This window comes from Podarcis vaucheri (assembly GCF_965113315.1).
Source record: "Podarcis vaucheri genome assembly, chromosome: 16".
In the NCBI taxonomy this organism is placed as follows: Eukaryota; Metazoa; Chordata; class Lepidosauria; order Squamata; family Lacertidae; genus Podarcis; species Podarcis vaucheri.
The window spans coordinates 12,813,963-12,839,127 of NC_138754.1; the positions used below are offsets into that span (position 1 = coordinate 12,813,963).

General features: G+C 45.3%; 2 protein-coding genes across 8 annotated transcripts in view; one reads left to right on the plus strand and one right to left on the minus strand.

Moving 5' to 3' along the window:
- MACROD1 (mono-ADP ribosylhydrolase 1) overlaps positions 1 to 25,165 on the plus strand; it is a 324,726-nt gene that overhangs the window by 47,933 nt on the left and 251,628 nt on the right. The gene's annotated exons all lie outside the window — the stretch shown is intronic.
- Positions 1 to 25,165, minus strand: part of FLRT1 (fibronectin leucine rich transmembrane protein 1) — a 163,532-nt gene that overhangs the window by 7,336 nt on the left and 131,031 nt on the right. For 2 of the 4 annotated variants that reach the window (XR_014214451.1, XM_082202734.1), the window contains exons 1-2: positions 23,824 to 24,283; positions 1,889 to 2,246 (exon numbers count right to left, since the gene is read on the minus strand). Coding sequence is in view for 3 of the 4 variants with exons in the window: in XM_082202734.1 (XP_082058860.1) it covers positions 1,889 to 2,194 (306 nt within the window). In the remaining variant the exon portion in view is untranslated. Of the gene's footprint in view, positions 1 to 1,888; positions 2,247 to 23,823; positions 24,284 to 25,165 lie in introns of those variants that run through there. The other 2 variants (XM_082202736.1, XM_082202735.1) reach the window with 1 other exon arrangement.

Consider the following 25,165-nt stretch of genomic DNA (forward strand, 5'->3'; position numbering starts at 1 on the left):
CTGATGGGAATTGAATTAAGAGGAAATTCAACAGGGCAGAAGTAGAGAATGGAAATGGTGTGCATGTTTTTGTTTTTTTTAAAGCTGCATTTAACAGTTCCTCAAACCTGAGCAATTTGGGTTCCAGTTAGCCCATATTAAAATGCCTGTCATCAGCCTAGAAATCATGAACTTACCACAAGGAAAAGGTGTTTAAATTATTACATTTTAAAAAAAATAGGACCTGGCATTAAACAGGCAAGGGAACTTGAGCTTCAAAGCTAGTGTGTAAATTCCAATCCTCTGCTAAAAATCAAAGTATGCTGCTAAACATACCCCAGAACCCTTCTCAAAACCAAAAATCCACATGGAATCTAAAATGTGAACATATTTTGAATTCCAACATGGATTTGGGTGTATCTACTCAAAATAAAAAAGAAAAAGAAAAAGTTTAATTTCTAGCCCCAAACATTATCTCCAAAGTCTAAGGACCACTTGGGCACTGTGGGAACCTTTCATGGGGTCAGACCACTGGTGCATCTAGCCCGACATTACATAATTTAGGAGCGGGGGACCTGTGACCTTCCTGATATTGCTGAAATACAACTGCCATCAACCCTAACCATTTTGGCTGGGGCTGATGGGAGTCCAACAACTCCCAATTCTGGTGTATTCCCATTAGCAGTGGCACTTTAAGGCCTTGGACAAATTAGAGGTATTTCTTGGCCTCTGCTCCTTGATATCCTTTTAACTGAAGATGAAAAACATTGAACCAGAGCCAAAAAATTTAAAAAAAATACATTTAAAAATAATTAAAAACAATAACATTTAAAAACAGATGCAATCAAATCACTTCGGGATAGGCCAGTCAAAACACAAACATTTTCAGCAGGCAGTCTGCTATTAATATTTCATGGGCTGGGCTTCAACTTTAGGAACATAGGAAGCTGCCTTTTATGAGGTCAGATCATTGACCCACCAACTGCAATATTGTCTATATTGACTGGCAGCAGCTGATGAGGGTTGGAGACAGGAGTTTCTCCTAGCCCTACTGGAGATTCCACTGTGGATTGAACATGGGACCTTCTGCATGCAAAGCAGATGCTCTACCACTGAGCTACAGCCCCCATCCCATGCATTGTAAATTTATGGCAAAACAAGCACAAACATTAATTCAGTGTGAACTGATGAGGGGTCATAGCCCAGTGTGTGCTGGGGGGATCTCAGTTTCAATCCCTGGCATCTCCTATTCAAAGGCTCAGGTAACAGTTGATGCAAAAGACTCTTCCTTCTCAGACCCTGGAGAGCTGCTGCCAGTCAGAGCAGGCAATAGTGTGTGAGGTCTAATCTCAGATAAGGCAGCTTCTGATACTGTCGCATTTGCCTGGCAATTTTGGCATGTTGAACTGGTCTTGTGAATATTCCAGTGCTTGTTTTAAGTTCTGAAACAGCACGTCCTGAAAACTTCTGCAACTCGGTAATTTGAAAGAATTGGGATGCAATGGCAAGTCACCATGATGGCAAGTCACACTAAGACAGCCTTCCCCAACCAGGTGTCCTCTACTTATTTTTGGACTCTCATCAACCCTGGCCACTGGCAATGCTGGCTGCAGCTGATGCGAGTTTGGTCCAGCCACATCCAGAGAGCAACATGTTGGGAAAGCCTGTATTAGAGTGTCCACAAGACTGTAGTTCAAGACACCAAAGTCTGAGCAAAACATTATCAGGTTAATCCTTGGGGAGGGGGAAAGTGTCCATCAACGTAAGTTTCATAAACCAAAGATTTCTACAGCTACTATTTAAGAATTCTGAAGGGGAGAAAAAGTTGGGTCAAGCCACATTCAGCCTCAGCTCATTAATGAAGATCAGCCACCCTCTTTCCAAAAATAAAGTCCCCCGGTTGTACAACCTGAACATTTAGCTTTTTCTTCAAGGTGGAGGGGATGCCGGCATTGTTGATCTGATTGTTCTGCAGGTATAGGGTGGTGGCATCATCCGGGATGTCAGCTGGGATGGAGGTCAGGCCCCGGTCATTGCAATAAATGAAGCCGTTGTCACAGCGGCAAACAGATGGGCAGGTGGTGCTGTCAATCACTTCGCTCAGGAAGGCAACCAGGCCGTAGCAGAGGAACAGCCAGTCACGCAAATCCATGGCAGCTGCTGTTGTCACCACGGTGGCTGTCACCACAGCGGCTGTGGGTGAGGTGGTCGCCATGGTTCGCAGGGGTGGGTGGTGCTAGGCTGTCCTGCGGTTAGGCTTTTGGAACCTGCAGATGGAATGTTTTTATTTTATTTATAGTCTTGTTTTTTTGTTTTGGTCTCAAGGTGAAAAGATGCAGGGGGAGCCTAGCACCCCTGCCATGCAATTAGTTTCCCTCCCTCCCTCCCTCCCTGACTACCAAGTTAACATTTAATTCAAAACCAGGGCTTAGCTCCAGAATATGTCTTCAAATCTAGGGTTTCAACCCTAGGGTATATAAAGTGCAAACTCATTTATATATGGAAAGCCAGCATGATATAGCAGATGTGGGATGTTGCAAAGTTCTATTCCCCACTCAGCAAGCGATCTTGGACCAATTCACTCTGTCTTAGCTCAGCCTGCCTCCACAGGGTTCTTGTAATACTAGAGTAGGGGCAAAGGTAGCCAACGTAGTGCCCTCCTGATGTTCTGGAGTACAATTCCCATATTTCCTGACTGGCCATGCTGTCTGTGGCTGATGAGAGTTGTAGTCCAAAATGTCTGGAAGGCGCCACCTTGAGTCCCTTAAGAACCAATGTTTTATTAAGTGATGATAATCAGTTGCAGAGCGCCTTTTCCCCTCAACGCAGCATAAACCACAAACAGCACCCACATGACTTTGATTAGACTGGACTGAGTTTACTGCACAGACAATATGTGGTATTGCCTGCCCCATACTATGCCACTTCTGACTGCAGGTGTGTCCCCCTGACCCCATCATCAAATGTTCCCTGCTTGAAAGAAGCCAGCACTGATTGGAGATGGCAAGGCTGAAACCCTTCTCCTTGATGCACTTGATTTCTATGGGCATTGGAAGGTTTCATTTCATGCAGGAGGAGAACTCATTCATAAAGTTTTCCCCAAGCCATGATCTGAAGTGATAAAAAGTCCAGGAAGAGTTACTGTTTGCATGCCTAAATTGTCTCCATTAGGGCCTGGAATCTGGTGCCAACATCTAGCAAAATAAATAGGCTTGGAAGAAAGACCCCACTAAAGGTGTAAATAACTGGCACATGCTAACAACTTGTGTGAGTCAATAGACACAATGGGGAAGTTGTGTGTTAACCTTGTTAGGAAATGCCAAAGTCTGATAGCTAAATACCTGAAAGGCTTTGAATGCCTTTTAAAACAACAACTTTAATTGGTGTGAAACCATTGATTGGATTTTTAATTGGATTTTAATCAGAGTCATGCCTTTCCCCATGAAAGGATTTCAGTGTTGGTGGTGACCTGGGCATTTGTTTTAAAGTCCCAGGATCAGAAGGGTACCAGTGGAGATCATCTAGACCAGGTGCTGCGGAACTATAGCTCCCATCATCCCCTGCTGTTGGCTATGCTTACTAGGGCTGATGGGAGTTATAATGCCGCAGTATCTGGAAAAGTCAATGGTTTTCCACCCTGATCTTGACTGACTACAAAGCAGGAGGAAAAGATCATCAGAGAAGGCTGCAAGAATCTCAGCTTGGCCTGTGTGTTCATTTTGCTGGAACAACTACAGTTCTCAAATGCACAATGAGTCTTACCCTGATCCCTGCTCTGAATTTAGCCAAAGTCCTGGGTTGGCCTACAAGCTTTATTCAGGTTCCTCAGCTCTACTGGCTTGCTGTGTCCTGTTCAAGACTATCTGGATAATGGAGAATGAGTTACTGACTAAGGAATCCTCCTGCATTTGGAACAAGACCGGTGTGTGGAAATCTGCCACTTTGCCATAAACTTCAATATGCCTCCTTCCCTGCTAATCCCCTCCACCCTGAAAGAGAGAGAGCATGTAATAGAACAGGGGTGATGGCATTGCCCATGCTGTTTCATTGCCACCTCTGACAAAAGGGTGAAACTATCTTGGTCTGTCATCTTTACAGTGCATGGTCTCTCCCCTTTTGGAGACAAAGCTTAGTTTAAGTTCTCTATGGTCCTCGACACACCTTGTACATATATTTTTTTGTATGTGTGATTGGGATAGACCTGTCAGAGTGCTGGGCATGTCATTTGCTCGGAGATGTTAGTTGCTAAGAGCCACACTAGCAGCCAAGCACATGGTGTTGCAATGCTGGAAGTTGTCTATTGGTCTTGAGGCTGAGCAATCGGTCACACACGTTGGATCAAACAGCAAAGGGAGGGTGGTGGTGGTATAGACTAAAAGTTGTATTCAGTGTTAGTACTACACAGAGTGGACTCATTGCCATTAATGAATGCAGCCTAACAGGTCTGTGAATTTCAGTGGGTCCAGTCTTTGTTGAATACAACCCTTAATAAAATATTGAGAAGTTTCAAGTAATTTGGCAGGTCTGCTTGGGCTTTTTCAGAGACTGGCAGTCTGATTCTCTCTGTATCAACACTGTCAGTCCTTTAAGTCTACTGTATCCACTTTCTCTCCTTTTTCCCATTTAACTTTTTCTTCAGGTTGTGAGTTAAGTGGGATGGGAGTAGGACTGGGTTTTGGTAGAAAGGAAAAGGGGGTTATTAACAATTACAGTAATTTGTTTATATTCAAAACACACACACCAGACAAACACCCTAACAAGGGGAAGCAAAAATGTAGCAGGTGAATGTACTTTTTTCTTTTTCTTTTGAAGTACAGTGGTACCTCGGTTAAGTACTTAATTCATTCCAGAGGTCCGTACTTAACCTGAAACTGTTCTTAACCTGAAGTACCACTTTAGCTAATGGGGCCTCCGGCGGCTGTGCCGCCGGAGCCCGATTTCTGTTCTCATCCTGAATCAAAGTTCTTACCCTGAAGCACTATTTCTGGGTGTATGTATGTATGTAAGTGTATGTAACCTGAAGCGTATGTAACCTGAAGCGTATGTAACCCGAGGTACCACTGTATCCTCTTTCCTCCAATCCTCCCCCCCCCCCAAAAAAAAAAGAAAACAAGGGACAAAGGCAACTTGGATCCATGTTCTTTTTGTGGACATCTTAGTGTAAATAGCACAGAAATAGCCAGATTTATATCCTCGTGGTTTGATACATATGGGCCAGGCCTCTGTATTTCTACCACCAGATTGAAAGAAAGGGAGCAGCCATGCCACCCAATCCATAGGCGCAGCTCCCAGCGCTAAACCCTTTTGGTAGCATCTGTCAGACTGGAGAAGCGGCTTGCAGTGGCATTATAAATCCCTCTTAAGAAGACCGTATAGAGTGGGAAAGCTGACACGCAACAATCACAACCTCTGGGAAACTTCAATCTTGCATACATTAAGGCCCCATTTATACCATACATTTTGAAAAGTATTGTACCATTTTTGATAGTCACGACTTCCCCCAAATAATCATGTGAAGTGTAGTTTGCTAACTACACCAAAGGATTAATGTGTTGCCTCCTGCCACTTTGCTTTCAAGTGGGGACTTCTAAAGTAGTACTTCACCCAGTAGTTCAGCTATAGAATTTGCACTCACAAATAACTTTTGTTCAGACAAATAACTGGAGGATACAAGGCTATCAGTTGCCATTAATAGCCGCAGTGGCTCCGTTCTTCCTCCTTTATTGGAGGCACGTACGCTTCTGAATACCAGTTGCTAGAGAATCACAAGTGGGGAAAGCGCTGTTATGCTCAGAGGTCCTGCTTGTGGACTTCTCACCGGCATTTGGTTGGCCATTGTGAGAACAGGATGCTGGACTAGATGGGCCACTGGCATGATCCAACAGGGCTCTTCTTAGATGATGACGTTCACATCAGAAAATATAAGCCACGAGTGGGCAGCCTGTGGCCCTCCGGATGTTGTTGATCACAGCTCTCACTGCCAGCATGGCCAGTGTCAGGGATGATGGGAGCTGTAGTCCAAAGAATGGAGGGCCAGAGTTTCCTCATCCCTCTAATTAGATCTATCTATCCATATCCTCATGAAGCTGTGTTGCATCTGCAGGGTTTTGTTTTGTTTTTTGTAACCATGCATAATATCTCTTAGCACTTGCAGAATCAACTCAGAATTTGGGCACACCAAATCTGGTGGAGTTCCTTTTGGCGGGAGGAGGTACATAGAGGCTTGGCTATTTGACCAAAGTTGTTAGATGGCCTGAAGTGCTCTTCCCCTTCTGCTGAAAATGGAAATAGCAACGTTTCAGGAGTTGGATGGGGGGCTAGGCGGGGGAATGAGTGCCCTTGCAGCTTCCTCACTGCTGCTCATCAGATTCCCAATTACATTGCATAAAAGACCTTTGGAGAGCGAGGGAGAAAAGGCCTGGCTTCGGAGATGGAGGCCTGAAAGGCGCCTGTCGCTTTAACCACCTCTTTTGGCTGCTCCTTTATGCCCCTGTTGTTTATATTACACGGTTTATGTAGCCTATCAAATTAAGGCCAGTAAATCGCTTTGCTTTATGGCCTCGGTTTTTATTCTCTTGGATCTCTCCCCGAGAGCGGGAAGAAAGCAAAGGAAGCAACAAAAGAGGGGGTAAGGAGTGGCGGAAGGAACAAATGGAAGCTTGGCAGGGCAAAGGGATAATAGAATCATAGACCTGTAGAGTTTGAAGGGACAATGAGGATCATCTAGTCCAACTCCCTACAATACAGGAATCTTTTGCCGAATGTGGGGCTCAAACCCACGACCCTGAGATCTGTATTCTAGGGCTGTCTTCCAGCTGTCGCTCTTTTATTCACATGTCAGGAATGTAGGTATAGTGGATGAAAGGGCCTTGGCCCAACAAATCCACTTTAACAACAGCAGAGTTTTTGCAGTTAGAAAAGAGATGGGGAAACACAAAGAAAAGTGTGGGATGACAACAGAATGACAGGAAAACCTATAACCTCCCTTCAAACAAAGAAGAATGACTGTTTATTAGTTGTATAACCTCAGTGCAAATAAACCATTAGCGAAGAGGAAGCACTGTATAAACTCCACAAAAGCTTTGTGCAAGCAAATCAGGATGAATGCTGAATAAACAGGTTATCTGGGAAGAGGAGGATTTCAGCTCAGTAGCTGAGCATCTGCTTTGCATGCAGAAGAGTCCCCTGCAGAAAAAAAAAACCCAATAGGATCTCCAGGTATGGCTGGGGCAAGACCCCTGCCTGAAACCCTTGGATGCTGCTGCCAGTCAGTGTAGCCAATACTGAGCTAGATGGACCAGTAGTCTGACTTGATATAACACAGCTTCCTAGAGGAGACTCTGGCCTATTCCTCTTGCCATAGCATTCAGTGGTGATGATGTTAGAGTGCTTCAGAGTCTTAAAGGACCTGAGTTAAGATGGGACGGCGATAAAAGGAGAGTGCTTGCTAAAAGAAAAAGGAAGAGTAAAATCCCATGGTTGGGGGCTGTTTATACACTCTCCTGCACCTCCCTACAAGAAGATACTCAAACATCTGTGCTAAGAGAAGCTGAATTCCACATCTGTAAAAGCACAGCATTGCAGCAGTGTGTAGATCAGTGGCAGAGCACCTGCTTTGCATTTAGGAGGTCCCAGATTTGATTCCTGGTATTATTGGTTGAAAAAAATGGGCATCAGGTGACAGGAAGGACCCATCCTTGTCCAATACCTTGGACAGCCAGTCAAGAGCAAGCTACACTGGACAAATAGTTTGACCTGGTAGAAGGCATCTCCCTAGGCTCCACATACGCAAATAACTTATGGTCTGCATTTATCTATCTTTGGGGGCTGAGAGACAGTTGTCTGCCAAATGAAAACTTAAATTTTCTTGTGCTGGGCGATTGAAACAAAAGAAGCTATTGGCTCCTAAAAAGTTAGATTTTTAATTTTGTTTTGCATTTTGCTGTTGGGGAGTTCTGCCAGGGCCATGGCTCTGTGGCTGTAGAAGATTCCCAGTTCAATGCCTCTTCAAGTAGGGCTGGGATCATCCCGTCTGTAACCCTGGATAGCCTCTGCCAGTCAGTGTGGACAATACTGAGCAAGGTGGACCAATGGGTCTGACTCAGTACAAAGCAGATTCACATGTACAAACTTCCTTCTGGTCCTGTTCCACCCATTTCTATGCAATTCTTGCAAGAACAGCTCCTTTTTGTAGCAAATAAAATACATTTAAAAGGGATGAACTCAGAGCAGAATCACTTTTTTAAAAAAATATGTAAACAGATTCATCTGTTCTCTCTCCCTGTTAATTCACTCCTTCAGTCGCTAATCCATTGCCCCAGCCTCCGTGCTCATCAAGCTGTTCTCCCAGCCCCACACCCCACCACATATGCTCCATCCATCCTCTGTCCTTCCAGCTTTGACTTTTCATCCCTGCTTCCCCCAAGCTGGGCACTCACTCATGCGGGACACTGGCAGCTTCCGCTACAGGAGGCGACACTTTACAGGGCTCCTGCGCATCCCTTTTAACCTCGGCTGAGTTAAACTCCTTCCAATGTTATTTTTTATAAGGCCCTTTTCATGGAAGATTTGAGTCGGCAAGGTGTCTTGCTGGGCCAGTACCCATTAAATCACTAGAAACCACTCACTTGCCTTGACTTCATTATGCATTCAATTCCTCTATAAATTTTACATTTCCTTTTTCTTTCTCCCACCACCTTCTTCCACCCCCACCCCCACTTTTCTATCTCCCTCTGGCTTATTCTTACTTTGGCCATATTCTCTCCATTATGGAACATAAAATCCTTTATAGCCCAATATTTCATGGTGTCAGATAAGAGAGACCAACTGGACACGGTTTCTAGTCTTTTTGCAAAAAGCGGTGCAGATCCCACTAAAATAAAGTCACCGTGGGATTTCCCTTCATCCCTCCCCCATTCAAAACTTCCCAAATTGCTGTAGACAATGTTTTTAACCTTTCAGGAGTGGCTCTGAGCCCCACAGCATGATACTGCTGCTAAGCGGGCTAATGCAATCAATCTCTGGCTGTATTAAGGGATGAGATTACTGGGAAGGGAGACAGGACTGGCTACGGATGAAGCAGGAAATGTGGAGGAGAGGACAGCTACAATCCTCTTCCAACACTATAGTAATCTCACCCAGCTCAAATATTTGGGTAGTGGGGTGGTCTCCTCAGGCAAAGCCTCCTGATGGGGAGCCATCGCTTTTGACCTGGAAGAGGCAGAACATGCAGTCCAATCATTTTATCAACCTGCCTTCAGCCTTCTCAAGTGCCCCAGGCAAAGGGGATAGAGCAGCCCTGTTGGGGCATCAGGCCATTACAGTACTAGGTTTGGGGTCCTCCCAACAAATGCTTCAAACAATCTGTGGAAGAGAGCTCTCTATTAGTGCCTATTAGGCACAACTGCTAAATAGAACCTTGCATGTGCTATGGCAGTATGCTTCTGAAAGCAATGTGCTGAAGATCGCATGACAGGGAAGGGCTCTTGCCTTCCTGTCCAGCTTGTGGAGTTCCCTAGACACATCTGATTGGTCAGTGCTTGGAAATAGAAGGCTGGCTAGATGGACTTCTGGTCTGGCCTAGCAAGGCTTTCAAGAACACAAGGAGGGCTTGCTGGATCAGGCCACAGGCCCATCTAATCCAGCTTCCTGTTCTCACAGTGGCCACCCAGATGCCTGTGGTAAACCTCAAGCACAACCTGAGCCAAGAGCACTCTCCTCTCCTGTGGTTTCCAGGAAGTGTGGAAGCAGAGCCGAGCCATTGTGACTGGTAGCCATCAAAAGCCCTCTACTCCCTGAATTTGTCTAATCTTCTTTTACAGCCATCTATGTCGGTGGCCATCACTGCCTCCTATGGGGAATAGTACTTTCTTTCATCTGTCTTGAATTTTCAGCGTTCAACCATTTTCTATGGTTGCTTCCACATGACCTGATTATTGAGCACTCTTTTTTGATCCGTTTGCACAAAATTTGAACATTAATTTTAATGAGCCTACTCTGAGTAAGACTGACTTTGAGTACCACCTCACTGGTCTGTGTAGCTCAGTATTGTCAACACAGATTGGCAATAGCTCACCTGGATTTCAAGGAGGGAGGCTTTCCCAGCCCTATTTAGAGATGCCGCAGACGGAATCAGATATCTTCTGCATTCAGAGCATGTGCTCTACCACTGAGCTATTGCCACTTTCTCTAACCAGAGCAATGTGGACCTAAATCACCGCTGGACAACTGACTTAACTGTGAAACACCTTCACAGCACCAGTTGCTGCTTTCTCCCCTATGTTACTTCTTTTGCAAATCCAGTGATGATCTCAAAACCACTGCATGTCTAGGATAGCTATCTATAATGCTAAATATGCAGGGGGGAGGGCGGTTGTATCAGATGCATTACTGGCCTAAAATAAAATTCTGCAAGCCAGTGTTAAATCATTTTTAAAAAACCAATCAGAATACAGAGTAAATTTGGTTACTGTTGTGGCATGGGTTCTGCTAGGATTAGGTTGTGGTTCACAAATGGATTAGCTCCTACCATAATGTCACACCTCCACCTGTATTATTGAGGTGGTTAAAGAGCTTTAAAAGATTAGGCTGCTTCCACTCTTCTGAAGAGCTTTTTAAAAGAGGGGAACAGAGGCGATTCTAATCTGCCCTGGCGATTGTGAAAGCCTGTCAGGATAGGTGGATGTGGAATAAAAACAGAACACAGGAGTGTGTAAACGCTTCCATGAAAGTGAGCTTAAAAAATGGGGAGAGAAATCCGCCATTTAATCCAACCACACTGGATATGCATAACAATGTTTCATGGCAGCCAGGGGCGGGGAGCTAATCTGTATTAAGTGATCTTAAATATGGGTGCCAATTTATGCAGTGCTGATTGAGACCTGGTTAAAAGTGAGCAAAATGCCTGTTGTTATGAGAGGGTAAATGTGTTATGTGGTGGGAGGAGGCCTGCATATTGGGGCTGGGTGATATATGGTTTTCAATATCCTGATATATCACCAGCTAAACATCGCGATATCTGAAATAAGATGGAGCTATGTAGAGGTGAACATGGTTATGTCCTGGCAACTGCTACTAGGTTACAGGTCTAAATCACCACACACTGATGAAATCATCACTTTCTTCAGCAGGCAAGCCATCCAAACAGGACTTTGGTTTGGGGCTTGGATAACAAATGGTGGTATTCAGGTCCAAGACAATCCAAAATACAGTGATGAGTCATATTGAATACAAATAATCTGGGAAAATATTGAACAACAACAAAAATCTAAATTTGATGCATATAATTATATGACAATTACCTCAATGATAGCATGCTTCAACTAAACCATTAAAGATTTCTGGAGAATATATTAATGTTCTATGCAGTTTTAGGGGCAAATTTAAAATTTACAAAAGTAGCGGATATAGTAAAAATATTAATTAAACTTGCATATAATTAACAATTTAGTCTGTTTTCTACTACATAATTTAAGAATAATTTATGTAATTTACTAGTGTCAAGTTGCATCTCCTTCCCCACTCTGAGGGCCAACTGCAATTGTATGCATGAGTAAGCCCCACTCAGTTCAGCTACTCACTTCTACTTTCCTGGAAATAAGCCCCATTGAATTCACTATGGCCTGCTTCTGAGTAGACACGCATTTTCTTGCACTGCTTAACGACAAGCACCTACCCTCCCCATCATTTTCACCTCACAACAACCACCCAATTTCCCATTTCCAGCATCCAGGTAGCAACTGTTAAATCTCCCCCCTTCATTTCCCCCTATTGTGACACAGAAGGGCCTCCCAAAGCCCCCATCCCACCAATCTCTCCTTTTTTATCAAAGGAAAGGAGGAAGGGCAAGCAAGCAACGAGGTAGCATCCTTTAATTATTATTTTTTTAACTTCCTTTTTCATAGAATCATAGAGTTGGAAGAGACCACAAGGGCCATCGAGTCCAACCCCCTGCCAAGCAGGAAACACCATCAGAGCACTCCTGACATATGGTTGTCAAGCCTCTGCTTACATGAGGGAAGCTATGGAAGGCAAACCAACAATGTCTTACACAGCAACTTGTCTTTTTTTGTTCTTACTTTTACACAGGGGTGAGGGTAGGGATCAATCCCAGCCTCAGAAGGGCAGTAAAGGCACCAGGGAGGGGAGAGAAAGGCTTTTTGCACATGCACGCATGCACACACACACACAAACAGGCAGAAGGGGAGACGGGAATAAAGAAAAAGAGTTAAATTATAGGGCAATGTTTTTTGTTCTTACTCTGAAGAAAACAACCCCCGTTTCTCCTTTTGAGGGTGGGTGGGTAAGGAAGGGGCAAAGGGGAGAAGGGGGCTCCCAGCAAGAAGTCCCGAGCCAGCTCAGACCAGTATCTCTGTAAATCACACCTTCAGACCACTACTGGCCTGCTGAGCTGGGGCTTGCTGCAAAATCAAAAGAAGCTGTTGTTTTCCCAGCTACGTACTTTCATATCGGACACCTGCTCTTGCAGAGGCAGCAGAGCTGAGCTGGGGCTCGAAAGAAACATAGTGCTGGCTGCTACGTCTGCTCTTGTGAGTCGCTTGCTGCTCCTGCAGGAGGCAGAGGAAGCACTAAAAAGCACTGGCCGGCTACACGGTTTTCTCAAAATCGCGATGTTTGCCAAATAACATTTTATGAAACCACTATTGTGTTGTGGACTTCATAACCAACTTTGAACAATATATTGAAAAATCTCCCAGGTCTGCTGCATATTGCAGTGACCTTGGTCACCTCCATACCATCAGGTGTTTTGAGGCAAGGATTCAAATACACACCAGGCTTTCACAGTTAAAGCGGATTAAAGGGCTCTCTTGTTGTAGTGAGAAAAATATGCTTTGTAAAAACATGGCCTTTTGTGGTTAAGGAAGCGTTCGGGAAACGTGCTGAAAAGTGCGGGATGAATAAATGATTACCAGGAAGACATAAGCATTGCACTAACAAATCGGGATGGATGCTTTTTGTCGTATAACCTCCCTGCAAACAATTGAACAAATGCTCCCTAGAGACTGAATATAATTTAACTTCTACATAAACTCTGTGCAAGCAAATCAGGATGCATGCTCAATAAACAGGTCACCTGGAGGACACCCTTGTATGGTTTTATAGCCTTCCTCAGCCTGCTGTCCTCTTGATGTCTGGCTACAATGTCATGACCGTTTGTCAGGGATGATGGAAGTTTTAGTCTCAACAGCATCTGGAAAGCACCCAGTTGGGGAAAGGAAGACAAGGGGGTATGATTTTTACTTAGGGTGTTGGGTTCAAACACCTGAAAAGCCCTGCCAGGTGGCTGCCAGCTGGGGTAGACAACACTGGGTTACATGGCCAAATAGCCCGAGCTCCTTTAAGGCAGTTTCTTATGGTCCTGTTGTACCATTTCCCTGGGAGGGAGGCAGAAAGACAGATCTCAGTGGTAATTAATTACATGCCAAAGGTTAGAGGTTCAACTGGCTTCTACCAGTTAGAGTAGACAATATTGGGCTGAATACCCTATACCAGGCCAGGATATATTCCAACAGAGAGATCATGGCTCAGTAGCTGAGCACATGCTTTTCATGTAGAAGGTTGCAGCTTCAATCTCCCAGAGTCTCTGGTTAAAAGAGGGATGAGGAACCTGTAAACTAATCCATGAATGTTACTGTAGAAGCAGCAGCTTATGTTTTGCTTTTATCATTTTACCAGAAGCCTTTACCTGGCACTGCTCAGGAACTCCCAAAAATCTGACCAGTTTTGAAACTAGGTATTGCAGCAGTTCAATCCACCATCTTGATTCAAAATGGTGTCCAATGATATTCAAACATAGGAACCCGAATGTCTGACGCAGCTTCCGCTTGAGTGCAACCAATCGGAAGCTGCGCCTCGGTTGTTAAACGTTTCGGAAGTCGAACGGTCTTCCGAAACGGATTATGTTTGACAACCGAGGTTTGACTGTATCTTAATAATTGTCCAAATGCACAGTGAACAAACAAACAACTTTCAAAAAAATATGGTGCCATTTGTTAGTACAGTGGTACCTCGGGTTAAGAACTGAATTCATTCTGGAGGTCTGTTCTTAACCTGAAGCACCACTTTAGCTAATGGGGCCTCCCGCTGCTGCTGCTGCGCCGCCGCCGTGTGATTTCTGTTCTCATCCTGAAGCAAAGTTTTTTTTTAAGCGTTTATTAATTTTCCAATAAAAACATCCAATTAACATATCAAACCAAATCCAATAAAAAAAGCAAAAGTTTTTAACCCGAGGTACTATTTCTGGGTTAGCGGAGTCTGTAACCAGAAACGTCTGTAACCAGAAGCGTCTGTTAACTCGAGGTACCACTGTAATGGAGGTTTATCCCCTTGTGCTGCATACGTCAAGAGTAAACCTAAACCCTGTAATTTAAGTATTTGTGAGGTGGAAAAGGTCAGATATCCCCTTTCTGATCTTTGTTCCACATCACACAGGCTTGTTTCCCATGGGAAACACTCCAGAGCAGAGCTGGCCTGCTTCTGCATAGCTCCTCCCCTTTAGTCTACTTATCTCCGCCTTGGGTTCTATTTCTTGGTGTGATGGGAGAGTGACTGGCAGATAGACAGATGCTTCTTAGCACAGAATTTGCGGGGTGGGGGGAAGAGAGGATATGTATCAGATGAATCTATTTTGAAATGTTTAAAATAACACGTTTTCTGGCAAGTATCCCCTTGGGTACCAATTGGTATGCATTAATTCACTTCTATCTGCCATCCGGCTATTTTTGCATTCTGCAGAATGCTCTTGTTATCTGGCCATTTGCTTGCCTCTCTCAGCATTCCTGTATTAGAAACGCATTCTGCATCCTCACTTTGGTGAGTAACTCCACATCAACAGTTTCCCTCGCTTTTGAAATCCAATCACCAGATTTCTGCCTTCTGTTTCCAACTTCCTTTTCACTTTCTTTCAAGTTTGCTTTACAAAGTTATTGCAATTGAGGTATCTGAGAGCCTGATAGCTTACTAGGTTAAAAAACAAAACAGTAATATGTGATCAGCACCTTTGCAAGATAATTAACATCCACTTTGCAACCCTTCCCTTAGCTTCTCTGCACACAAAGTGCCTTGCTTTCACCTAGCAAACTTGAAGCCTTAGAAAGCTTTGCTGAACCTGAGCAATTCATATGAAAATAGGTGAGTCCTAAGTTCACTCTAAGCCAGTGGCTGGATGCTGGAGATAAAGAGGGGAGGGCTGTAACTTTCATGGCATGGTTTGTGAGCTGCTCATGCTCCTCCAGCTGCCCACTGTCAGAAACAGGATGCTGGACTTCACATTTCATAGATTTTTCACACAGCACATAGTTAAACTATGGAATTCACCCCCACAAGACAGAGTGGTGGCCAGTAACTTACAGCTCTAAAATAGGGTTATACAAATTCAGTGGCTATGTTCTACCTCCATTGTCAGAAGCGGTCTGTCTCTGAAAACTTGGGAATCACAAGTGAGGAGGGTTGCTGTTACACTCAAGTCCTGTTTGTGGGCTTCCTATTAAGGCATCTGGTTGGCCACTGTGAGAACAGAGTGCTGAACTAGAGGGGCCACCACAGACTTGATCCAGCAGCCAGGCTCTCCTTATGTTCATATGGCTCTTGGGGCTGATCCAAAAGGGTGGTTCTTCAAGTTAACTCAAACTTTGCTAACTCTGAGCTGCTCTGAGATTTAAGAACTTGCAAGCACATGTTTGGGCAGATACCTTGCTCACTTGACAAATGGAGAAGAAAAGGCGTTATGCGTGTGGGAATGGGGGGAAAAGATTTAAATCTTATACTGAGCCAGAAAACATGTCTCTGCAAAGCGATCCGTGCTTTTGCTTGTATCCGGTGATGAAAATGGGCACAAAGTTTCGTGGAAGTATGTGAAGTAGTACTCTGAAAATCTTACTTTTAAAAGATAAGTTAAACACACACAAAAAGGTGTTCTCAGGGTGTTATCAAGGGAGGCTTGGTGCATGGTTTAATTTCCTGAGAGGGGACTCAGGGGTTGGAGAAGCATTCCTCCTTAGAATCATAGAATTGTAGTGTTGGAAGGGACCTTAAGAGTCATCTAGCCCGACCCTCGTGTAATGCTGGAATCTTTTGCTCAACATGCAGCTTGAACACACGATCCTGAGATTAAAAGTCTCTACCATTCTAAGTATGTGGGACATGCTGCTTTTGCTTATGACTGAGAAAAAAGGCAGTCTGTTTATGATCAGGGGCACTCCTGTTTAAATTACAATATTACTTCAAATCAAATTTGTCAGAGATTGCATTGGTAGGCCATCTGCTTTGCATGCCTAGGGCGTTGGGTTCAAGCCATGGTGACGTTCCCTGGTGAGCTGTACAGGTGAGCAGAAATTCAAACAGGATGAGATCCAGATTCCAAGTCCAATATGACAGACACCACATCACACCACACCACACCACACCACACCACACCACACCCTAGTCTCATCTTTCTGGATGTCTGTGTTGGCAGATGCAGAATTCTGAGATAGCTGGGTTGGTCAAGGCAACATAGATCTAACTCTTATATTTTTGCCCAGTCTTTCTTTGAAGGAGCTCAGGGTGGCCTTTGCGGTTTCCTCTTGCCCATTTTAATCCTCACTACAAACCTCTGAGGTAGGTGAAATAATTTTTTAAAAAATAGTCTAGTAGCACCTCAGAGACCAACAAGTTTGTTCTAGGTATGAGCTTTCGTGTGCATGCACACTTTTTCAGATACGAAGAAGTGTGCATGCACACAAAAGCTCATACCTAGAACAAACTTAGTTGGTCTCTAAGGTGCTACTAGACTATTTTGTATTATTATTATTATTATTATTATTATTATTATTATTATTATTATTATTTCGACTGCGTCAGACGAACACGGCTACCTACCTGAATCTTTGAGGTAGGTGAATCTGAAAGAGAATACCTAACTGGCCCAAGGCCACCAAGTGAATTTAATGGCTGAGTTGGAATTTAAACTGGGTGAAACCCAGACTCAAAGTCCCAGTGCTATGGCCACTCTGTCACACTGGCCTCCACGTATGCCAACTTGCTGTTATACTGAAGGACTGTTAGCTGTGAACATTTTAAAACAGCAAACCCATTCAGTGCAAGAACATGCACAGTCACACACAAACACTGAAACTCCTCAAGTGACATGGGGACCAAGGGTGGGGAACTTTGGGCCCAGGTGCCAAATGCAGCCCTCAGAATCTCACTGTCTGGTCCTTGGGACCCTCCCCACACCACACCCCTTCCCCAGCCACGCCCCTTCTCCCCAGGCCACGTTCCTTACTGCCCCTGCTTTACGTCCTTGGCTGGAGGATTTTAACCTTACAATTCTTTATTAAAGGCCCCTCCCTAGCCTTTTCTTTAGTATTCAGATGCCAAACCCTAGGGCTACACAACCTGTTTTGTGACATCAGAGCAGCTCAGCCAATGGCAGAAAAGAGGGTGTGTATGAGACACAGACACCTCTGTTTGTTCAGCCACACTCTCTCACACACTTCTTTCTAACAGGCCATGGGCATAACAGTCTGCTAAATAATTGACACCCCCCCTTTACTGTTTGTACTTGGCGTGGGAATGCATTATAGAAAGGGCAGGGAACAAAAAGAGTTGACAAAGATGCAACAGGCTCATCCCAGAGGCAACAATCCAGTTATTGGGATTTCCCATCTACACACACGTCTCTTTTTTGTCTTTTTTTTAAAGTAAGGTAAATTAGGATGATGAAATCTACCTCTCTCTAACCTGACAGCAATTTTTCAGCATGGGAAAACTGTGCTGTACTGATGCCCAGATGTTGTCGCTGCAGATGAGGTTGATCAGATGTAAACTACTAATGTTATTTTCCCCAGAAGGAATCAGTATCCATCTGCTTTGTGTGTGTGTGATGTTGCTCTGCGTAGCTAGAATTTTAGCATTTGGCACCAACACCAAGTCTCCCCACCACCGCACCTGAATATTTTTAAGGGGTATGTGAGCCAAGTGGCCTAGTTTTTCACAGAATGCCCACCACCTGCTGATTTGAGAGAGGGATGGAGAACCTGCGGCCCCAGGTTGCCTACCTATGTCTCAGGTCACACCCACATTTAAAGCACATGGCTTTCTCCAAAGAATTCTGAGAACTGAGGTTTAAGGGTGCTGGGAATTTTAGCTTTGAGGCATCGACTGCAGTTCCCAGGATTCCATGGGGAAAGCCACTTATTTTAAATACTTGTGAAAGCTCTGCAAATGTACGGTGTGGAGCCGCCTTGTTTTTCTGAACAGGTGAACTGCATAGTGAAGCAGGAAGGAAGTGCAGCCACTTATTTCACAGCAGGGATGATGATGTTGCCTCCTAGGGTTTTATTTGCCAATCAATAAGCTTTTCTCAGAGAGAAACCCACCAAATAAGCTAAGAAGAGGAACAGATAACTTACATGAGCATGCATGCTTAGAGTTAAACTGACACTTTTTTGGGGGGTGAGGAACGATGACATCAAAATCCTTTTATTATGACCAAAGTGATCCAAAATGGTGGGCAAGCTTTTAAGTCCACCAGAACTTATTACCAGGCCAGATATTAAGTTTGAGGCAGGGGAAGCCAACTTTGTATTCAAGCTATATAACATCCATATTGGTCAAAAAATCATTTCTGTTGAATAGTTTTAGGGTGCTTCCAGATAAGCTGTTCATTGTGCATTTGTCCTTATTTGATTGCAGGGAGGTTAGACAATGTTTGCTATTTGGGGGGGGGAGCAGTCTGTGGGGAAGAGAGTTTGTTGTGAGTGGGCTCCCAAATCAACTTTTAATTGTGCAACCAGAATTTGCCAGCATGTGATGGAATCTCACCCCAAAATAATGCCAGTCTGCACGTGACCTTAGAACCATGACAATGAGGGCCTGCATATCAGAATTTAACACTAAACCGCTGCTTATGAATCTTGCCGTGATGCTAAGTCTCTGAACAACAGAGCTGGCAACATTTGGGAGCTGAACCCCTTGGCAGCTATTATATAGATCTGATCTGGCAGTGCATGGGACAGGATGGATGGAACGGTGTGTGTGTGTGTGTGTGTGTGTGTGTGTGTGTGTGTGTGTGTTGCGATGCTTCCGAATAAATTCAGCTTCCATTCACCACATAACCAGAAAAGAAAAGAAAAAGAAAAACAGCCCAGTTCCTGCAGGAGTCTTTAATCTGCCTAATAATTCATATCGCTGCTAAATCCCTGCCCACAGCCCCCAAGTTCATACACCCTCTTCTTCCCAAACCCCTTGCCTGAAGGAACACATGTTTAAATATTAAAATCGGCTCTTGTGTCTTTAAAGTTTCCATCAGGCTTGAATGCATTCAAAGCAAAGAATATTAGCTAGGCAGAAGAAGTAAGAGTAAACTTGGGATGTTGACTCTTCCTACAAAGCTCTCACTCTCTCTCTTTTTATTAATAGAAAGGGCCAGACCTTACATTGGTATAAAGATCTGCGAAAGAGCCATTTCTTTATTTCTTTTTTTGGTCAACACCACCCAGCATTTCAGCTCCAAAGCTGCAACCATGTTTTTGCACTAGTGGCAATGTAACACATTTGGTGAAAGGGTTTGAGGAGAAAGATCTGCAACTTCTGCCACATCTACACTATACATTTAAAGCACATGGCGTTCCCCAGAGAGTCCTGGGGGGGGGGGGAACAAGAAAGTCTTTTGTCATGTGCCTGAAGTTCCGCAAGGAGGGGTGGCCTTTCATTTGGGAGAGAGTTACCCAAGCTTGGGCCCACAGACTGAATGTATGGTTCCCAGGATCCTTTTCAATGTGTGGTGTTGATGTTAATGGGACCAAAGTCACTTCCAAGGACTGATGGGAATCTATCCTAGGGATGGGGAACCTGTGCCCTCCAGCTTCTGTTAGAATACGGCTCCCCTCCGCACCGGCCAGTGTGGCCAGTGGTCAGGGATGATGGGACTGGTAGGCGAGCAACATCTGAAGGGCCATAGGTTCCCCCATCCCTGAACTGTGAGCTTATTCCAATAAATCAAAGCTAATTGGAAACAGTAGGGAACCAGGTTATATTGTTTCTAGCAGATGTTAGCTAATGCATACTGAGTGGGAATCTGGGCTTTTGACTCCCTTAGATCGAGGTACAACTGAGGCTGGTTTAAAGGCTGTGGATCTGGTCCTCTTAACACCAGTGGATCAGCTGTTTCCCAACGTATATCAGCTGGGTATCCATTCCTACAGTTCCCAGGATTCTCTGGGGGAAAGCCATGTCCTTCAAATGTATGGTGGCTGTGACCACTGTCTCCAGTGTCTCAAGGGAGACCTGCACCTAGTTGTGATCTGGCTTGACTCCAGTGGATTAAGGCTGATCCTCAACATGCCACGGCTCTGATCCCATTTGTTTCCAAAGAACTACTGCTATTACAACAAATGACAATTAGTTACATTAATTCCAATGGAATGAGGCTGATCAGCAACAAGTTGGGATTTAGCATTGACTCAAGTGGGTAGCGGCTTGGAAATATAGGAAGCTGGCTTGTAATGAATCAGACCATGGGTCCATCTAGCTCAGTACTATCTTCACCATGTGTGGCCCTCCAGATGTTGCTGAACTACAACTCCCATCCTGCCTGCCCATTGGCCATGCTGGCTGTGGCTGATGCGAGTTGCAATTCAGCAACATCTGGAGGACCAAAGGTTCCCCACACCTGGTCTGCACTAGCTGGCAGTGGCTCTCTAGGGTTTCAGAAAGAACATTGCCAGTCTGTGATCTTCTGCATGCAAAGCAGAGCTCTACCACCGAACTACAGCCCCCCTCTCCTTTATACATACAGGGATCTGGCTTAGACCATTGGTCCATCTAGTTCAGTTTTGTCTACCAGTGTTTCCAAGACTTGGGTCTCCAGCTGTTTTTTGACTACATCTCCCATCATCCCTAGCTAGTACAACCCGTGGTCTGGGATGATGGGAATTATAGTCAGCTGGAGAAACACTGGTAAGCTGACAATTGACTGGCAGCAGCTTTCCAGGGTTACAGGCAGGGGTCTTTCTCCACCCTTCCAGGAGATGCTGGGGCTTAAACCTGGGACCTTCTAAATGCAAAACACATGCTCTACCAGTGAGCTTTAGCTGTTCTCACAGCTTATCCATAGTAAGTGTGGAATCTAACTCTCAACTGCAGTGGATTAAATCAAGTAGGGTTGGGAGCTGGTTTCATCTGCTCAAGATGACGCAAGACTAACCTACTGCATGTGAGGAATTTGGGCACATTTGTTTTTGGGAGACAGACTATGTAGTACCGGTAATTGTTGTAATTTTATCGTTACTAGCTGCATTGAGGTCTACTGAGGAAAGCTAGGGTACAAAGGTTTTAAAATAATAGCCAATTACCTTAAGAGAATATTTTTTTCTCAGACTAAGCTTGGGGATTTGAACCAGTTTAAAAGGGATCAGTCCACTGGTGGTCATGTATTTTTACAGCTTTCTTACTAATGGGAAGAACAAGCAGGAGGTTAATCAGCAGCAGGAGCTTTCATGCATATGCTAATCACAAAACTGAAAAACAAATTAGATAATGCCATTGTTTCCCAATAACAGGTAACTTTAATAACAATGGTAATGAATTATTAATTTTATTACTTTTTCCCCATTCAACCCATCTTCCCAGGGATGCATAAATAGCCCTCCCCGCCTTTTTTTATTCTTATAAGCCTACGAATTGGTAGGTCTTAAAAGTGTGTGAATGGCACAGTGTCATCTAATCAGTCTCATGGATGATTAAAGATTTGAACTTGAGTTCCCTTGGTCTGCTCAGCTACTGATGACAGCTTGTGTTCCTGTCTGGAGATGCGAGCAGTATTTACATTTGTATCTCACCTTTCTTCCAAGGAGTTCGAGGAAGTATATCTCCTCCCCCTTGCTCCCCACACAACAGCCCTGACAATTAGATTAGGCTGAGATATATTGACTGGCCTAAGGTCACAGAGTGGGCCACATTGCTGAGTAGGGATTCGAACCTTCGTCTCCCAGATCCTTGTCCAAGACTCTAGCCACTAAACTACACTGGCAGCCACAGAAGCTCTGCCATACCACTAGGTTTCCCCCAGAGTTTTATACAGTGCCAGGGGACAAGCTGCCTTTACGCTTCCATTGCTAACAAACAGCACCATAAAATTATAAAAGCAAGACAAGCTGCTGTCTATACAGTAGCATTCTTGGATTAGTTTTCTATATCTGACCAAAACCCACTGACAGTATTTGACTGGTCAAATGAAGAGGCCTGCCACACCTAATCAAACTCATCATGTCTGTTGTACAAGGCTAGGGAGCATGTGGTTCTCCAGATGTTGGTGAGCTCCAGCCAGCATAGTCAAAGCTCAAGGATGTAGGAAACCTATCCAATGACATCCCTGGTTTAGGGGGTGTCTCTAATTCCATCATGCAGTTGAGGATTCCAGCCACATTTTACACCCAAGCTAAGTTGCAGCAATATTTTTACTAGAGTTGGGATGTCTCTGGTTATTATATTTGCATCCCATTTGCACATGTGCCAAGGTGCTCAGAACAATTTTTTTCCAAAGACTCACAACAACCCTGTATGATAGGTTAGACTGAGCACTAGCAACTTGCTAAGGCCACCAAAATATATTCACAGTTGAACAGGTTTCTCAAATTCAGTCCCAGTATTCAACATTTTACACACACACACACACACACACACACACACACACACCCCTCTTAATAGGAAGAGGAGAGGGGTGTGTGAGTCACTTCCCCCACTGTCTCCATACACCTCACTTGCTTCTGGGGGCCTTTCCAAACTGTCCCTATATGTGGGCACGAGTCATGCACAAAATCAGGTTGCACAATTAAAGCTGATCTTCCATTCTTGAGCAACACCCCCCTCCCCAAAAAAACTTATTTGGCAAGAAAATGCACTGGAAAAGGTGAAATTAACACAAGCTCAACACATCTAACCTCCATGCAGGAATGCTCAATAAACAACCCCTTCTGCAAACTTCATCAAACAAATCAGGATGAATGCTCAATAAACAGGTATTTGGGGAGCAAACCACGATGGAAACATCTCTCCCCTCCCAAAAACCCCTGATGGTCTCTTCTATGAGATGGGGGGGGGGGACCCATGGCCCTCCAAATAGGCTTAAACTCTAGTCAGCGTGGCCAATGGCCAATTCCCATCATCCCTGACCATTGGCCAGGCTGGCTGGGGCTGATGGGAGTTGTAGTACAGCCACCCCTGGAGGGCCACAGGTTCTCTCAGCCCTCCTACAAGAAGAGCCCTGCTGCATCCTCCACAGGGTCCATCTCATCCAGCATCTGTTGTTTGTGCTGGTAACCAGCATGGTGTTTCTGCGTAAAACCTGAATGCAACGGTCCTCGTCTGCTCTCCTGCATTTAGAAAATGCACACCCGCCCTATCATTGCACTCACAGCACTCTGGACGGCTTAGAATGGTTTGAGAAATTAAAAAAAAAACAATCATAAACACCGTCAGAACCTTAAAAACCAGGGATGGGCTAGCTCTCGGGGGGCCAGTCAGTGTGTGTTGACAGGTCTCTCTTCCGTGCGAACCGCTCCGCTGCCGCCTCAGACCTACGGCTTGCCCGGTGTCCAGTTTCCAACGGTGGGCAGCTAGAAGATGCCTTTGTAAAGCGGGGTAGAGGCGGCGGCGGCGAGATTTGGTCCAAGGGCCGATCTCCATCGCCAAGGCTGGTCTCTAGCAAGCGGGAGACTTCACCCCTACGTACTACACGCAGACACCCAGACAGCCACGGATCCCTGCTGCCAGGCGCCCCGGGCAATTCAGTCCCTGCCTCGCAAACTTTTTCTCCCCCTGCCTCGCCTCGAAGCTACTCACCGCGCCTTGGCATCCCCGGCGACGCTCCTCCTGCCGGCTCCCCTTTTGACAACGCGTGTTGAGTTTGTATGGCGCGTGTGGATAGCTAGGTCCTGCTTTTCCCCCTTCCCGGTCTGGGGACTGGGGGTGGGGTGAGAGCTTTCTCCAAATCCGGGCGCGCTCGCCTCCCCTTCTGCAACCGAGGCGGCAGCGGAGCGATCTCCAGCGGGCACCTAAAAACCCTCTTCCCGGCATTGCGGTGCCATATTCCGCTGCTGCCGCTGCGCCCGAATCGCGACCCTCCTCTCCTTTATTTGTGCTCGCCCCCCCTTTTTTTTTTGCTTTCACTGCCTCCGCTGCTCCGGATTCATCCCTCTCTGGGGGCCCATTTGAAGCAGCCGTGCAAACGGGAGAGCGGGGAGTGATGGCTGCGTGCAGCTGCGTGTGTGTGTTGTGCAAAAGGCCCGTTGCAGGGAGAGGAGGAGGGGGGAAAGAGAGGTTGGAAGGGGGAGGAGGATTTAGGACTAGGAGGCGGTGCTACGAAGCAATTCCTGGCGGGTGGTGGGGAAGGAGAGATTCGGTTGCAAAGACCCCCACCCCACCCCGCGTCTCTACGTTTTACAGTCTGATCAGGACCCTCCCCCAAATCACATCTGTCTCCCATCCTTTTCACTAGTTCAGATGCGAATAAACTAGCAGACTACATCAGTGGGTGGAGGATAGTGTACACGGGTGGAGCTTCACTGGGGGCAAAGGTTAGACTGCCCCTCCCCCACCACCCCTCTCTTCCATTCACAAAAAGCAGCCCCGAGATTTGTGACTGAATTCTACAGGGCATATTCGCTGAGTTAGGGTGTATAACTGGCAGACCCTGAGAGGCAGACCTTCCTCCTGTGCAAGTTTACTCCAAAGTAACCCCATCTGAATGCAGTTGAGACTTACAAATCCCAAGTGATACGTTGTGCAGATTGCAGGACTACAAATCCACATCCCCATGCCCCTTCCTCAGAAGCTTGGTCCGAAAGGTCACGCTCCCACCCAGAGCCATAGCTGAGGGTGGGGGGCTAGCCAGGGATTCTGCCTGGTGAAGCCTCTAGAGGGGCACCATTGAGGAGGGGAGGCACCAAACTGGTGAAATAAAGCCTAGTTTCGCCCCTGTCCTACCCAAAAGTACGCTTGTAATTTTTTTGTGAAGCAAGGTTTGTTGAAATCAGAGTAACTATTCCATGTGTAGGATCAGGCCACGTGTGTGAAGGACAGGGTTGGCACCTCTACTTCCAAGTAAGCATGCAGCCAGAATCACAGCCTGTTGTGTGTTTACTTCAAAATAAAGACCTACTGAGCTCAGTGGGGCTTAGTCCTG